General features: G+C 39.9%; 1 protein-coding gene across 2 annotated transcripts; it reads left to right on the forward strand.

Annotated features, from left to right (window-relative positions):
- Window positions 1-2808: 2808 nt before the first annotated feature.
- Window positions 2809-15021, forward strand: PLAC9 (placenta associated 9). Of its 2 annotated transcripts, none has more exons than XM_079313124.1 (4): window positions 2809-2960; window positions 12604-12701; window positions 13602-13722; window positions 14846-15021. In XM_079313124.1, exons 1-4 carry the CDS (start codon window positions 2903-2905, stop codon window positions 14854-14856), a joined length of 288 nt encoding a protein of 95 aa, XP_079169250.1. In that variant the 5' UTR covers window positions 2809-2902; the 3' UTR covers window positions 14857-15021. The 2 variants fall into 2 exon arrangements, with proteins under 2 accessions (XP_079169250.1, XP_079169251.1); XM_079313125.1 differs by lacking the exon at window positions 14846-15021 and adding an exon at window positions 13832-14839.
- The last annotated feature ends 700 nt before the right edge of the window (window positions 15022-15721 follow it).

A 15721-nucleotide genomic window follows, 5' to 3' on the forward strand; every position in this document is an offset into this window, starting at 1 on the left:
ATTAGTTTCCTACTATATTTTTGTCTCCTGAAGTAATCACTGCTTAATTTTCTCTGTGTTTCACATCAAGTCCTGTTTTTCCCAGGAGTTTACTCAGCTATGTCCTTTATCAGCTCATGCTGCAGGATTTCATGCCCAATAACAATGTGATTTTTTCATACAGCACATATGTCTTCTGTCAACATATACCCTTTATTTAGTCCATTCCTTTTCCCTATGCACCCTGTGGGACCACTGTGCAGTTATTTATTGCTTTTACCAAGCATTCAACTAATCCAAGAAAGAGATACAGAAAGACTGTACCAAAAACAAACAAAAAAGCACCTCCTAAAATAGACTTCATCTTTATGTTTGCTCTCCCTTTCACCAAACTGCCTGCTGGCATAAATTCACATCCCTGTTCACTGGTATGCTTTTTTTGGCTGCCAGTATCTTGGGAACATCTCAACAGCTGGATTTCGTGCAAACCTACATTCATATGATCTCATTGTGTTCTCATATATGGCCATTTCCAAGATGAATGTGCTAAAGAATGCTTTCTCTGATGGTAATCAGTTACTAACTTCTCAGAACACAAATGTGTTTGCATCATATTCTCTTTTGCTCTCACATCTTCTGTCTTCTGAAAAGTCTGCTATACAGTTTAATGGGTATTGTCACATCCCCAGATTTTTTGTACTTTGGTTGCCAGTTTTCTTACCCTGCAGCTTCCTTTTGAGTATTTATAAATTCCAAAAGCCATCTGAGGTAATTAACCAAGATGACCAAAAATCTCAGGACAGGTAGTCCTACTGAAAAGCAGAATCCCACTTGGCAGAAATATTTCTTCTGGCTGCATTTCCCTGCAGTGGAAAAAACTACTCTCTGATTACAGAAACAACCCCTGGAGGTTAATGTTAGAGAAAACCCACACTATTTTGTTTAGTTCTCCATGGCTATCAGACCAGCACCTCACTATAGTCAAACATAACACAGTATGCAAAAATATGCAGCAAGTGTCTTAGAGAAACTGAACTGTTCCAGGAGCCTGAGAGCAACTCAGGAGGAACCTCAAGGAAATGAGCTGTAAAGGGGGTGAGTGGCCTCAGCAAAGGTGGTCTGGAATGGAAATTGCCATATTTTTTACAGTGTGCTGAAGGGAAAACTGTTTCAATGACTGTTCATTGCTTTTTGGTGTGTGGCATAGAGGATGGCAGAGAGAGATTGTAGAAATCCTCCATGAACAAGCTCCCTTTGAACACAGAGAATGCATTGGGTGATTCTGCTTAAAAAAGGACAGAGGCAAAGGACAAAGACATTCAGAAAACAGCAGCCAACTCTCTACAAATATTCTTCTGCTGCTCCCCAGTCCTCTCTCTTCAAAGCACAGACAACACACAGATAATGTTCAAAAATCAAAAATCACAGCCTACCACATCAGCACCTCATAGTGAAACACAGGCTAAAACGGAGGGTACACTCACTCTTACCTTTTGCAGTCCCCTCTCAGGATCTGTTAATAAGAAAATTAAGATTTATGTAAACTCTCAGCAGTCATAACCAAATTTATTCTCAAAACAAGAATTATTAAGAATGCAGTATGCTCCATAGTGATTCAAGCCAAAACACCCAGAAAACACTGCCACTCCACTAATTTAATTTTTTATTTCATAAAAATGTCAACTTATTCAAACCAGCCCTGAGGGCTTAATAAACACTGAGGTTGTTCTATGCCTCATCAAAGATATCAGCTAAATTCCAGCCACAGAATCTATGTTACTGAGGTTGTTTAGGTTTGCAACTGAGCTTGCAACCTAACTTTTTATGGAAGTCACTGAGGATGATTATGCTCCGAACTCTAAGACAGCATATCTACAGGATCATTTTCAGATATTCAAATAACTTGATTTTTTGACTGCTAGGGGGGTGGTAACGACTAAGAAAATCCCTTCTAGTTACCAGGGGTTTATTTTCAATGGTCAAAACACTGTCTATCCTGAACAATGGACTTTAGGATTAAGTAGGATGCCTTACTGGCCTCTCATCTTTCCTTGCAATAGTTTGAAAAAAGATAACTCAGAAGAGTACGAGGAACAATACCAGGAAGGAGATGCATTAAGTATTTTAACACCAGAGGGGTCACAGACTGATGTTCACCCAGGAGTCTGCAGGGCAAAATATATTTGACCAAGATCATGCTAAAAATCACACAGGTTGCCAGACTGCCATGAGTGGTGCTATTTTTGCATGTGGTGTTACCGAGCCAAATCAATTTTAAAATCCTGCCAAAACTGAGAGGAGCTCAGATGGCTCCTCTGGAGGTCCTATGATACTGTCCAAGCACCACAGCTGTCACCTCCCACAAGACTGCCACACGTTGTACTGCCCAAGGAAGATGTTTCTGCACTCTTCAAAAGGAGCATATAAGGATAAAAGCCCTATAAGCTCACAAGATCTAAAGATACTGTGTTTTCCAATGCTCCTGCTTTGCCTGCCCCAGATGAAATTCTACAGGGAAAGAAACATCCAGCACCCCTTCCTCCTCCCTTCTCCTTTCCTTTCCTTGCCCCACTTGCTGTATTTACACGATCCAAAGCTTTTTATTGCTTTCCATTGTAATCTGTGCAAATAAATACAAGTGTAAAAAAAACCCCCAACTTTGGGGAGCCCGGGCCACTTCCATCTTGCCTGGATAGCTGGGCTGTGCAGGCAGCTGGAAGGGTGTTTTTTAAAAGGAGGGAATCAGAAGAGAACAGCTTAAGAATCTTGGCTCAGGCTGGGCATATTTCCGCCTAACTCTGGCTAAAGCTCAGCACTCAGGGCTGGACGAGGAGTCGATAGGAAGCCGGGGAGGGAGGGAGGGAGGCTGCGGGGCTCTCCAGCACAACCACGGCGCAGCCCACAGCCCGGGCAGGCTGACACCATGCTTTTCCTCTGGGCACTGGCATTTCTTCTCGTCCTGCACGAGCAAGATCCTTCAGGTAAGTGACTCTGAACGTGCAAATCTCAGTGTGGTCAAAGCCTTTGCATGGGGTGGGAGGGGGAGACAAATAGTTGCTTAATTTCTCTATGGGTTTTATGTGAAGGTGACACAGGTATGTGTCGGAATTCTGTAGGCATATTGATTTTAAGGGGTACATCAAAATCTTTCCTGTAGGCATATTGCTTTGGTAGAGATTTTCACTTCTACAGGAGATAGTATCACTCTACCTTCAGAAGTTTAGAACCACATTGAGGTGCTGCACACATTGCTCTGAATTTCCATAATTACTGTTCTGGCAGCCATATTTATAACACACTAATCCACTTGGAAATGTGATTGAAGTTCAAGGTGATTACAGAAAGAGTCTCCTTTATTCAAAACCTTCTTTTAAAATTTTCTGGTAACAGCATCACAATTTTATTTCTTCTGCTTTGGATTGCTTATTCCTGAGATTTTCAGGTATATAATGACTTTTCCAAAAACTTTGGTAGAACAAAGCATAAACAGAGAACATCTGATAAGCCTGCATCTGAATTCTACTTTCATTAACAAGAGATTAGCACTGAATAACCTGTAATCACATTGTAGTGTGACTGAAAGCCACTCAGTTTGGCTAGTTCAAGGGTTTACAGTCCCTGTGTAACCACAAACCTTCCCAGCCTGTTTGTACTACATTTCTTCTGCTAGCTGAGGCTCAGCTTTATTTTCCCAATGGTCCTACTTTCTTGACAACACAATAGTTGTATATTTCATGGCAGGGTAGTAAGATTTATCACATTCAAAACATTTCCTGAAAAACTGTTAGTCCCTTTTGCTCCCAAGCTTTAGTCACTCTTCCTTGCCCTGACTCCCTCCTACTTAACTGGCTTTGTCATGTTTATCTCAGTGATGAACTGAAATATCAATACAACAGCAAGAGCACTCTAACTTGCTTTCACTCCACAAGAATTCACTATCCTCTTGTGAGTTTTGTGAGCTTCACCAAAATAAATGTAAAGTTAAAGAAAACTTTAAAAGGCTTTGTCTGATGCCTTAAAAGTATGGTTTTAATCTAAAATCATTCACAAACTGAGATAAAATCCAGTAAATTGGAATAGCACTTCAATAGTAACTGCATTGGAGACTAGCAGCCAGTATCATACCAGGTGGCAGCTTATCAGTCAGCAAACCATGGTGTGCATCATGCAAAATGAGAAATTTTGTGTCTGCCATGGCTAGGGGAGCACCCTGCCTCACTGAAGCCTTAAAAAAGCCACCTTCACTTTCCCTCTGCTACCCTTGAGTTGGGAAACTTTTGCTTTTGATTCCCTTGCAGATTCCCCTATCCTAACTCTCACAGGTTCCTCTTGGAAATTATTCAGCCAAACTAGAATTTACGTTTTAATTCAACCATTAATATAAGTAATCTCATATTCAATGAGCTCAGCCTCTAAATCATTCAGGAGAAGAGGCTGGCACAGCTTGTAGTGCTGGGTTAATTTGTGAGGTGCTGCTCAAACTCAGCGCACAATGTAGCCTGGAGAACAATACCTGCCCTATTTAAACGTGTTTCCATTCTTACAAAAACATCCCGGCAAATCGTTCCGAGGGGTGTGGCACCCCAACAGCAAAGATTTTGCTCCGTGTTTAGGCGTGGCAGAGGGGTGACCCGGAGCTCGTGGGTAAACAAGGCTGTCTCTGTGACATGGGACATTAGCTCATGGGGCACACCAATCACCAGGGACAGCTTCCACAGCTTCCACAGCTGCTTCACACTGTGGCCTGACCTGCTTCCAAACAGCAGAGGTTTCATTCAGTTTTAACTACAGGTTAAAGTGTACTCATGTTTTTCTTCATTCACCTAGTGTTTTTTGAATTCTCAGGATCCTTTGAATCCTCTGATATTCACATGCAATATCAAAGATGGGACGATCTAGAAGCTAGACCATTATCTAGAAACTGAAAAAAAAAGTCCTTTCAGAACAGCCAGATGCTGCCTCAAATTGACCATTTGCATTATCACAGAGGAGCGTTTTTTCTCTAGGACATTAAACCACTGCATTGTAGAATTAAAGCACAGTAAAAATTCATGATAGATGTCTTATTGCAGGCCACACTTGGACTCATATTTCTCAACTAACAAATTAATAATGGTTTAATCTATACTCCATGCTATAGGTGCTTTCTGTCCTTATAGAAAACCTATCAGCATTATTGTCTCCAACACAAGGATTACAGTCTTTGCAGAACCCCGTCGGAGCTCTAACAAGGGAGAAGAAATAATGTTTGTGATGACAAAGGGTACCCCAAAATAACTGTGTTTTTTAAGATTGTGAAGCATCTGGAGATCAGTGTCTAGTACAGAAGTGAGCCTTTTATAAAGACATTTATCTGTAAAGCCCTATGTTTTGTTATGTTTAGTTAAAAGGAATTTAAGTTCTTTTGGCTTTGTAACTCCCAAATATTAGAGGGTGAAAAAAACAAAAAAAAAAGGGGAGGGTGTTAAAAAAGCAAAAGTTAGTATCAAATTCCTCAAAAAAATCAAGAGTTTAGAAATATAGGATGCTGTTGTTCATCTGCAGGATGTGGCTCTATTTATAAATGCAGCTGCTCTGGGCCTGAATTTCAGAATCTACTATGTATGTGTGTGTGTATCTCCCCCTTCTCTCACTATTCTACTTCCTGAGTTGTTGCAGAATGCATGAACTGTCTGCCAAGACAGATTTGCTTAGATATTAGAAAAACCCTAAGATTATATTCTTTCATTGTACTTCTTGCTACTACCATGACTTAGACATATGAAAATTACACAATCACAGAGCTGACTAATAAGCCACAGACTCACCTCACCCACTCCCCATGACCATAGTTTGTATTACTAAAAACAGACCAAAACCCATGTCCTCAGACAACTGAGAAACTGTTTATCTCCTGTTACCATTGGTTATCTTCAAATTGATGGTGGGGTCCATTATTTATGAATATCACATCCTCCACTTTCAAGGCAGCCTTAAGCTCACTAATTCTGCACAACTTGGATTCTTTATGAATACTAAGACACAGCTCCTCTTCTTCCTAAACAGCCCTTCCCCTTCTCTACACACAAGTATGTCCTATACAGCTTTTAGCTATAATCCTCCTAACATTTAACCTTAGTTTCCATAACAAAGATATATTCCCACAAAATCAAATACATAATAAAGGCAAACTTTTCTGCATCCCAAAGCATCATTGTAAGATACAGCACAAATTAGAGTAATGTACCTGCTAATTATGTAGCTCGTGTCTCTTATCGGTCCAATTCCCTGTAGTCATTTTCCATTGCAGCAACAAGTGGAGAGGATATTCTCTGGCTGTTTGCTCAGAAGACCAGCATGTTGAAAACATGCTCCAAGTGAAAAGTTTCCTCACAAGAACATTTTAATTGCTATCCTTCTTCCTTTGAATAAAAATATACAAAACCTAAGTGCTTCTTACAATCACAGATATGGTGAAATAGCAGAAAAAGGAAAGTAGTTTTTCAAGTAGCAATTTTGCTTCTGGCACATAACCATGGCAGGGACCCAGACGTTCCTGTGCCTTAAAAAAACACCCACTGGAAGCACAAACTATCCCTGGATTTGTGCATTCCATCTCTGTCTCCACTGCTGGGTGAGTGAGAGATGGATCCCCTCATGAAATGAGCATTACAGGGGTGATGATAGCAAAAGCTGCCTGTAAATGAGGCAGTTTTACACAGAAATATATCCTATCTAGTCAGGAACAGTTGCTATGAGGTCCCATTTCTGGTTTTGCACATTTCACAAGCACAAGTGATATACACCAGAACACACGGTGACACAAAGTCCCACACACAGGTGGAAGAGATGTGAGAACACGTAGGCTGGTACCTGACCCACCTTCATTAATACATTCCCCAACCCATGAGATTCCCCCTTTGTTCCTTCTCTTTCAGGTAAAAAAGGATTAAAACAAATATAATTTTAACTGATGTAGGATAATAATATTAATGGCAGTATATTCTACACCTTGATAAAGAGAGTATGAATCAGGTCTGCAATTTCAGAACTTGACTTTCTGATGTGGTTATTTAGCTTCTAAAATTAATATTAAAGATAACTAATTTCATGGAAGAAACTTACTTCAGGATGTTTCCCTTATCAGAGGATCATAAGCCTTGGATTCCAGAGAAATCCCTTGGATTTTGTATGATGTTTGAAACCTTTCCACGACTTGACGTTTAGGCAGCAGTTGAAGTATTCAGTGAATATATAAATTACAGATTAATCCCTAATCAGACATCAAAAACTTTCTGTGTACCTTCTTGAAAGTAAAACAAACAGACAAACAAAACCAAAACAAAAAACGATCTTTCCACAACTCCTAAATTCCAGACCTTCCCACATTGTCAGTTTACTATTTAATAGACAATGCCTGCTTTCCATCTCCCATTTTCGATAGATCATATTTACCCTGTATGAAATTTGCTTGTTGTTCTGACACAAAACCAAGATCCTAGTAGAGGTGCGTGTACATTTAAATATTTATATGCATATGTATATGTAGATATCTACATGTATATGTATATATCCAGATGTATATGTATAGATTTGCATGTAAATATAAGCAAACCCATGCAATTACCTCCAGTGGGAAGCATATGGCAGTGTGTAATTTGCTAAGGAATTTTATATATTCATTACAATTACAATCTTTATTGCAGTCACTAAAGGTAAGAGTTCCCTTATCTTTAAGAAAATAGAGGCTAAATTCTAGTAAGAGGTTCAGAGGTGTCTAAATCACAACTAAGCATTAGTGTTTTATGGATTACAGCCAGAAAGATGCTCTATATCCAGTGCTAGGAACTTGAAGGGAATCTGTGCCCTAAAAAGCATTTTCAATACAACATTTGCTATCCAAATCAATTATTTTTGATTTCCTAACAATAAAATTTGATATGGCTTGATATATCACAGCTTAAAATTAATTTGGGTATTCTAGTGGTAATGAAACTGCTAGTGGCACAGAAAGTCAATTCAGTACTTCCATGTCCAAGGATGCCAATGTAATTTATTAAGAGCTGACCTTACTGGAAACTAACTTTGATGCCTTGAAGAACAGCACATAAAATTAAATATGACTTAAAGTTTTAACTTAATATAGTCTATGGTCTGAAAGCACTAGTACTGATAGTTATTAGTATCAGTTCAGGTTCAAAGCAGTTGAAACTTTCCTGAATTCAGCTGCAAGTTATCTTCATCAATCACTTTTGAAAACCATATGATTTCTTGAGCTAGCATCTCAAAGTTACATGCAAATTTCAAAGTAGAATCCAGCACTTACATTTAGAGAAAAAAATAACTTAAGCAAGGATGAGAAAATTCATTTAGAAGTCTGTTGCATTCCTTCCAAACTGATTAGTGGATTCATCATTTGAACTTGATCCTCCAGTTCATGAATTTTTCCTGTTGGAACATAAATCATTACTACTGCCATTCCATTTCTCATCAAAGGCTATCTGGCCACCTTATGCTATATGCTCCAGGAATAAAATGATACTACTAGGATCATAAAATGATACTACTAGGATCATAAAATGATAGTACTATCATAAACCTAAGGCAGTGCAAACAGAAACACACAACACAGCATGTTGTCTTGAAGAGTTAGACATGTTCTCCTTTATTCCCCTTGCTCTATCACATGTTTTCAGACTTCCTCATTTGCCATCTGGCTCCTGTTTCAATCTCCCATGTCTTTCACTTGGCTTGTGGAGTGCTTTGTTTTACCCCTACTGCCCTACTGAGCACAAACAAGGACTTGCAATCAACTTTCTAGACCACACTGATCATAGAATGAGGCAAAAGAATTTCACAAGTTTTAAGACCAATGGAGAACATTGTGATCACTCACCTGACCTTCTCTGTAATGCAGACCAAAGAACCCAACCCAGCAATTTCTAGATCAAGGCTGTAACTTCATTTGGACCAGCAATTTGTCATTAGGAGGGATACTTTAAAAGACCTACTGGATCTGTATGGTCACATACTTCAATTCTGGCAGTCCTAGTAACCACAGAAAATGACAGCAGAGAGGCTCAGGTTTATTCTGATGCTTACCACTAGCAACTGCTTGGATGATTAAAATGAACCATTTAACAGCACCTGGATAGAAAGAACTCTGACAGTCCTGGAAGGGAACTTTGTCAGGGAGCACAGAGAAGCAACATCTTGTGGGTTGGGGAAATATATCAAATGTACAGTAGGCAGAAGAGCTTAACTGAGAGATATTCTTAATCTACGGCCTCTGCTCCTAAGGTGTTTGGTAAGGCTGTTTTGATTTTTACTCATTGCTCTTTCTCTCCCTTACTATTAGATCAAGTTTTGTATAGTCAGGCTGACCATGATACATAGATCTTACTCTGTATCATGCTACTTCTTTCAAATTTTAAGCATGTTCTACTAAACAGACCCTGATTAGCAACCAGTTCAGAGATGCTCCATTTCCCTGCTGGTGTCTGACTGCATCGCAGCCCAGGGTGGTTAGAACTACTCAGATTTATGGGCATCAGCAATGTAGCACAGAGGACTCAATCAGAGGAAAAAGGCATCAGTTGTTTTCTTGAGAGTTCTGGTTCTTGAAGGAAAATAATCACCTTATAGATGAAAAATAATGGTTTTCAAGAATTTAACTAAACATCTCACTTGCAAGAAACATCAGGTGGAAATTTACAGAGGGACATTAACTGAAAGATAATGTTCTCTCTGCCAAAATGAAATGTTACAAGTGTCTGCAGTGAAATAATCTATTAAGTTTCAAATTATTGAAATTCATTGAAATATGCCTCCTACACACTTGCTTAAGCTGTCAGAAGTTGCAAACACCCACACATTTTAAATATGTAATTTATATGGCATACAAAGAACACTTCACTTTTAAAGGTGGTTAGCTTCAAAACTTACTATCAAAGTTGTCTGTATCTATACATGTGCTTCGAAATACAGATAAATAAAAATTTCAATTTACATGTAAAAAATGTTTTTTCAGTAACATCAGAAAGCAAGTACCTGGAAGTATCCTCAAAGGTCATTAGTCTTTTGCTTACATGGTTTGCAGCCTTCCACTCTTCCCTTCCTTTACACGGTGACTGTTATTATATGAAGTAGAGATGCTGCTGGAGCAAAGTCAGTGCCAAAGGCAGATTGTGTCCCTTTCTTTCACCAGGTGCAATAGAGAAGGGCAGTGCACATAAGCAACATTCCATGTGCTCTCTTTGAGCACATGGAAATTACTGCTTTGGCTGAATTGCCTGACCATAGTGACCCAGATATGTGCCATATTTACAAGGGACCGGATGTGTCCTGTGAACAGCCCATCTGCCCATCTGTGGCATAAAGAGTTAAGGAATAACAATGAGTGTTTTGGGCAGCCAAAGCCTCAAGCCAGGACTCAGAGAAAAGAAGAAATCTACACTGAAAAACACTGGCTGCCCAGCCAGCAACAGCTGAAATAGCCTGTTCTGGCATGATGGTGAAGGGGCCATCACAAGAGCCTGAGCAGCTCTGTTATGGTGTGAAAGTCACTAACAAGATATGGACACACAGGTCCTGAGAGGATTTCTCCTAGCTCAGCCCTCTCACAGCTCCATACTGTGAGATCTACAACTAGACAAGCTTCTGCTTATACTAACCCTGAGCCTTGCTAACATCAGCTGTCAGGTGCTTCCGGAGACACTTAGGCTTGGCCTGTTTGACAGCTTTAGGCACTGCACTAATTCTGTGGTTCTGAGTGATATCTTACAGCCCTGCCGAACTAGGATGAGACACTTTGTCCTCCTTCAGTATGCTCATTACAGCAATGCACTTTGAGTGGTGGAAAGTTGTCTCCCTCCATGTCAGGAGAGGAACTCACCACCTCAAGGAACCAAGAGCTACTGAGTCCTGTGTCTCACAGCAACCCCTTTTCTTTGTTCTCTAGATGCACACAAAGCTGTGCAGTGCTTTGCTAAGCTCACAACCTTATATTGGCTGTATATACCCATCATGGTATGCATACACATGCTTTGAACAAATGTCAGTCATCCATCATATCTAACCTCCCCACCTACAAACACCTGCCTATCAGCCAGTGCAATTTCAGTATCTCCACATTGCTCCAGTCATGGTGAAAAAAAACCCCAACATGTGAAGAAGCAATAATTTTGAGAAATAGCATGGTTCACTTGACCACTAAGACAGTAACAATACTCATAAACCACCACCACTAGCAGCAAACCGAAAAAAAAAAAAAAAAGGACTACTGCAAAGCAGCTGGTGTTGAAATACCTGCTGTATTTCAGTACTCTTCTGTAAACGGGCAGAGGAAGTCTTTGGGATTCTGTCCTAAGAGCACCACCTTCTGGTGACTGTACTAAAAAAAAACCCCAACCAAATCTGCCAAATCAATTTCTATGTAACGCGCAGTAATCAGGTCACATTGTAATCCCTCCTCCTCTCCATTCTCCACCCTCCAATTCCGAGGATGCCATTCCAACTCAGAGAACATCTCTCCCCCCTCACCCTGCAAACTGCAATGATCCTTACTGGCACGTGTTTGCCATCACCTGACACCTACACTGCAGAATCTTGGCACAGGCTTGAGATGAAGCAGTGTAGCAATTCCAAACCACTGTTTTGGCACAGCAGTATTGAAGGCAGAATTAGTTACTTCTCTTGTCTTACTGTTCATTATAACACAAGCTCAGTTTTGTCTTTGTTACAATCAAACAATGATAGAATGAGTTACTGCTGCTTCCTCATTATCACAGCTGCTTCAAGCATCAAACAAGAGCAAAACCTAACTTTACATGCAGGAAGATACATTATAACTTTAGCACAGTTTAAAATATTCCACTGCAGTCATCTGTGCACATGGGATAATCTAAATGTTACTGAATGCTGCAGAGAAATTATGAAAAGGAAATAGGCTACACTAAAGCATGGACTCCAGCAGCTACTGACCTTTCATGGTGCACAGCCAGCAGAATGAAAAGCTCAAAGAGCAAGAGCTCGTGAGTACTGAGAGGTAAACACAGATAACAGACAGAGATATGTGACTTTGTATGTAGCACCATATCAGAGTGAGCAAATGTACACACTTTTATTGTTTCCTTCCCATTGCGAAGTCAGATTGTCAGGGACAACTCTCTGGCACAGAGGAATATTCAGCCATCATCAGCATTCATTTGGAAAATGACAAGTTTAGCTACTCTTCAAAGCTTTACCACACCAGCTGCTTCTGAAGAATGTCTACAAGGAATTGTTGTGTAAGGAGATCTTCCCAACAGTTAGGTTTTACACTTAAGAGAGACAGAGTTACAGCCTACAAACTTACCCTACAGAGGTAGGAAAAAATAGATTATGTAAAACAAGCACACGCATTAAAAAAAAACAAAACCAAAACAAACACCCGAGGCAAGAGAAAACGCCTTATTCAACCAACATGAAGTGTGCAGGCAAGGAGACATTCACAGCACTGGGGCACAGCTGTAGTTATGGAAAAGGAGCTCAATTCCTACATTTGGTTCATCAGCAATGCTGTGTAGCATGCAAAATACCACTTCAGAAATAAGAAAGGCAAGGACTGTGATTAACCCTCTGCTAACTAACTGTCTGTATTTCCAGCTGCTGCAGATCCTGTGAGTGTGGCACCAGGAAGTCTGGAAGGAGGGGGCTGGTGTAATGAACATATGCTTCATGAACGATTAGATATCATTGAAGAGGTAAGAGGGATTGTGCTGGCTCCTGAACCCCTATCCTTTTTAACAAAGAAAAAGGATGTTTCTAGACAGGGCCCCTTCTTGACTTTATTCTAGTCAAGGCTGGACTACTTTTTTAGATGTCATAGTTTATAACTATCCATGAAGCCATTATCACCAGAAATATATAATCTTGATGAACTGAAAAAATTATTATATATCAGCCTTTTTTAGAATGTTTATAAATGTGACTTTAATCTAAAAGCCTCAGAATCTGTGTTTGTAAAGTTTCACATTGGCTTATTGGTAGATGCGAGTTCTGCAGGTGACTCCAAGACTGAGGAGTTTCTGCTTCTCTGCTGACATAAGCTTAAGAGCTAAATGAGCTCTATGACTGACATTCTAGGAAAGCTGCAAAGTTTAGTATTTTTTTCCCCCTGCTGTCTTTAGCACTGACAAGATGCCTGCTAACTATTCTCAGCTGGGTAGTTCCCAAACTACATGCTCTGGTTCTCAAATGGCAACATTTGGCAACCACTCTTCTGCTCTAGTCCCAGCCCTCTTCTTTCCATCCCATCAGCTCCTCTCATTGTCCATGCAGATTCTTTTACTGCATAAATTGCATTCCTCTCAGAAATAAGAAAATTAAAAACAAACTAATGCAAAGCTCCATGAAGTCAAATTCTTCTTTAAACAGGGGTGCTGTAATGTAACTCTTGCTAAACCAAGTGCTAACACTTGGTGCCACTAGAGGCCAGCAGAACACAAAGAAAGTTTAAACCTGCAATGCGTAATACAGACTAAACTAGCTGTTGGCATTACAGAACATGAGGCTTGCATTTCCACAAACACATCTAGTGCAATTCCTTCCACTTGACCCTTTGACTACCTCCTCTCTCTATTTGTCTTCCTTGTTTCCATTAGAAGGTAATAAAAACAGTGGAGCACCTAGAATCAGAAGTCAAATCGCTCCTCAACATCATCAGTGAGACAACATCGAATATCCCCACTGTTCAAGGAACTCCACTTATAGACATTTTTGATGGTGAGTATCTAGTCAGTATAACCTAAGCTGAAAAAAAAGGGTTACATATGTTATTAATATGCCATATTTTCTCACTCAAGATGTGAGCTAGTTCCTCCATTCAGCTCAGGGTAGCTAAGGCCTCAGGACCCCAGTTCTGGGTCCAGTTTGGAAAATCAGATTTCAACAACCACTAAAAAGAGGGCTGGGAGACAGTTGCTACTCACCTTAGAAAGGTGGGACAGACAAAGTTATCTCAAGGTTCCTTTCACATTTAAGATCCTGTGATTCTTTAGCTTCATGTGTGAAAAAATGAGGGCAACAAAAATTTTAAAAAATTGGAGGTATTGCCACTTTGATATTCTAAATCCAGCTTTGACACATCAACATTTGACCCTCATACAAAACATGCTCCTGGATAAACACTTTTGAAATAAATTAAACCACAATAGAAATTAGTTGAATGAGACCATCTATTCTACTCACTTTCCTATAATGCTCTATGCTCTTCATCCTCAGCCTAAAATATCAATAGTGCATTTAACAAGGTGAGGCACTCTTGGTGGAAAATAAACCACTTGTGGCAGATATAAGCATCCACAGACATATTTATGAAGTCCATTTTGTCAGTGCTGGGCTGTTTGTTCATTTAAGGCAGCTGTGCCTAGGCACACTACAGTGCACATGATGGAAGTTGGCTTGAAGTAGACAGCAGCAGAGTTTATGCTGGTTTTTGGTTCTTGCAGTTGGCTGTATGGATCTGTCACCGTGATTGATAATGTCCTCATCAACTCTGTTATCAACTGAAGTGTACAGTTTTCTGTGAGGGGCAGTTAACAAATTAACAATTAAGTTACTCCCTTGCAATGGAAGGGGGTATTCCAGTAAAGCATTGCAGTGAATTTAAAACAGAAATCAGCACATTTGCAGCAAATCTATAGCAAGCATTACTCAGATGGGTCTTGCAACAACTGCCAAATTGCTCAAGAATTACAGACTGGATGTTCCTTCTGTGATTTAGTGAATCAAAGTGACAATTCCCCACTGTAGAGCAGCAAGATTCATGTTTTTAATGAGATTTATCCAAAAAGATTGATCCTGATCTCATAAGCAAAAATAATTACATCAGCTCTTCTCTCTACAGATACCAGCTGAGCACTGTGAAGACAGAAGACAGCTGAATGTGACAGTGTGGTTGTCATAAACAGTTGCACTTCTGATCATTTAATAAGCTTGTATTTGTGCAGGGTGCAAAATCATCAGCTGTAGTTTGTCTTCTGTGTTGCTGTGCTTTAAAATAAAAAGGTACTTGCTTCCAGACACTGTTTCAAACTTTGCATTCTAAATCTTTCAGGAGCCTTACTTTATCAAAACTGCCTTTCAAATGCAGCATTGTCATTAAGAAACATGATCAGGTGGCATTCAGGACTAAAGCACAGCTAACTTCCCTTAAATTCAAAAGCTTCCTCCTTCCCTTGCAAAGAAGTGAACCCCTGCCATTTGTTTCAGCCAACAAAGATACACTTCAGCTGCAAATTCCTTTCAAGACATGCTCAGATTGTCTGACAGAAATGAGTGTATGGTCTGCCTTGGGACACACTGCTGCCATTGACCAAAATGGGAGGCCTGTCAGCAGTCCCAGTCAAAATCCACCATTTGGACACACAGCTACCACATTCTGTAATCTTTACATTCCCCTCCCTTGCCATGGTGACAAATGCAATCCACAATTAAATCCAGGTCATTGACTTTTTCTTTCAAGACAAATGACAATACAACTTCCAGGAAAAAGGACCTGCCTGACCCTTACACTATAGAGGGAGCACACTTATATGTGTGAAGTAAGGGGAGTTTGCACGTTCTTGATTAATGAGCAATCTATTTTCACTGACCTAGTTAGAAAACCTTTTCCCCACTTTGTACTTTTTACCTTCATGTGTTTTTATTTTGAGAACAACAAACAGAAGAGATGTCATTCATGTCAGCAGGGAATAAAAATTCAGAGTTCCAAGAATAAGAG

The sequence above is a fragment of the Erithacus rubecula genome (assembly GCF_903797595.1).
Source record: "Erithacus rubecula genome assembly, chromosome: 9".
In the NCBI taxonomy this organism is placed as follows: Eukaryota; Metazoa; Chordata; class Aves; order Passeriformes; family Muscicapidae; genus Erithacus; species Erithacus rubecula.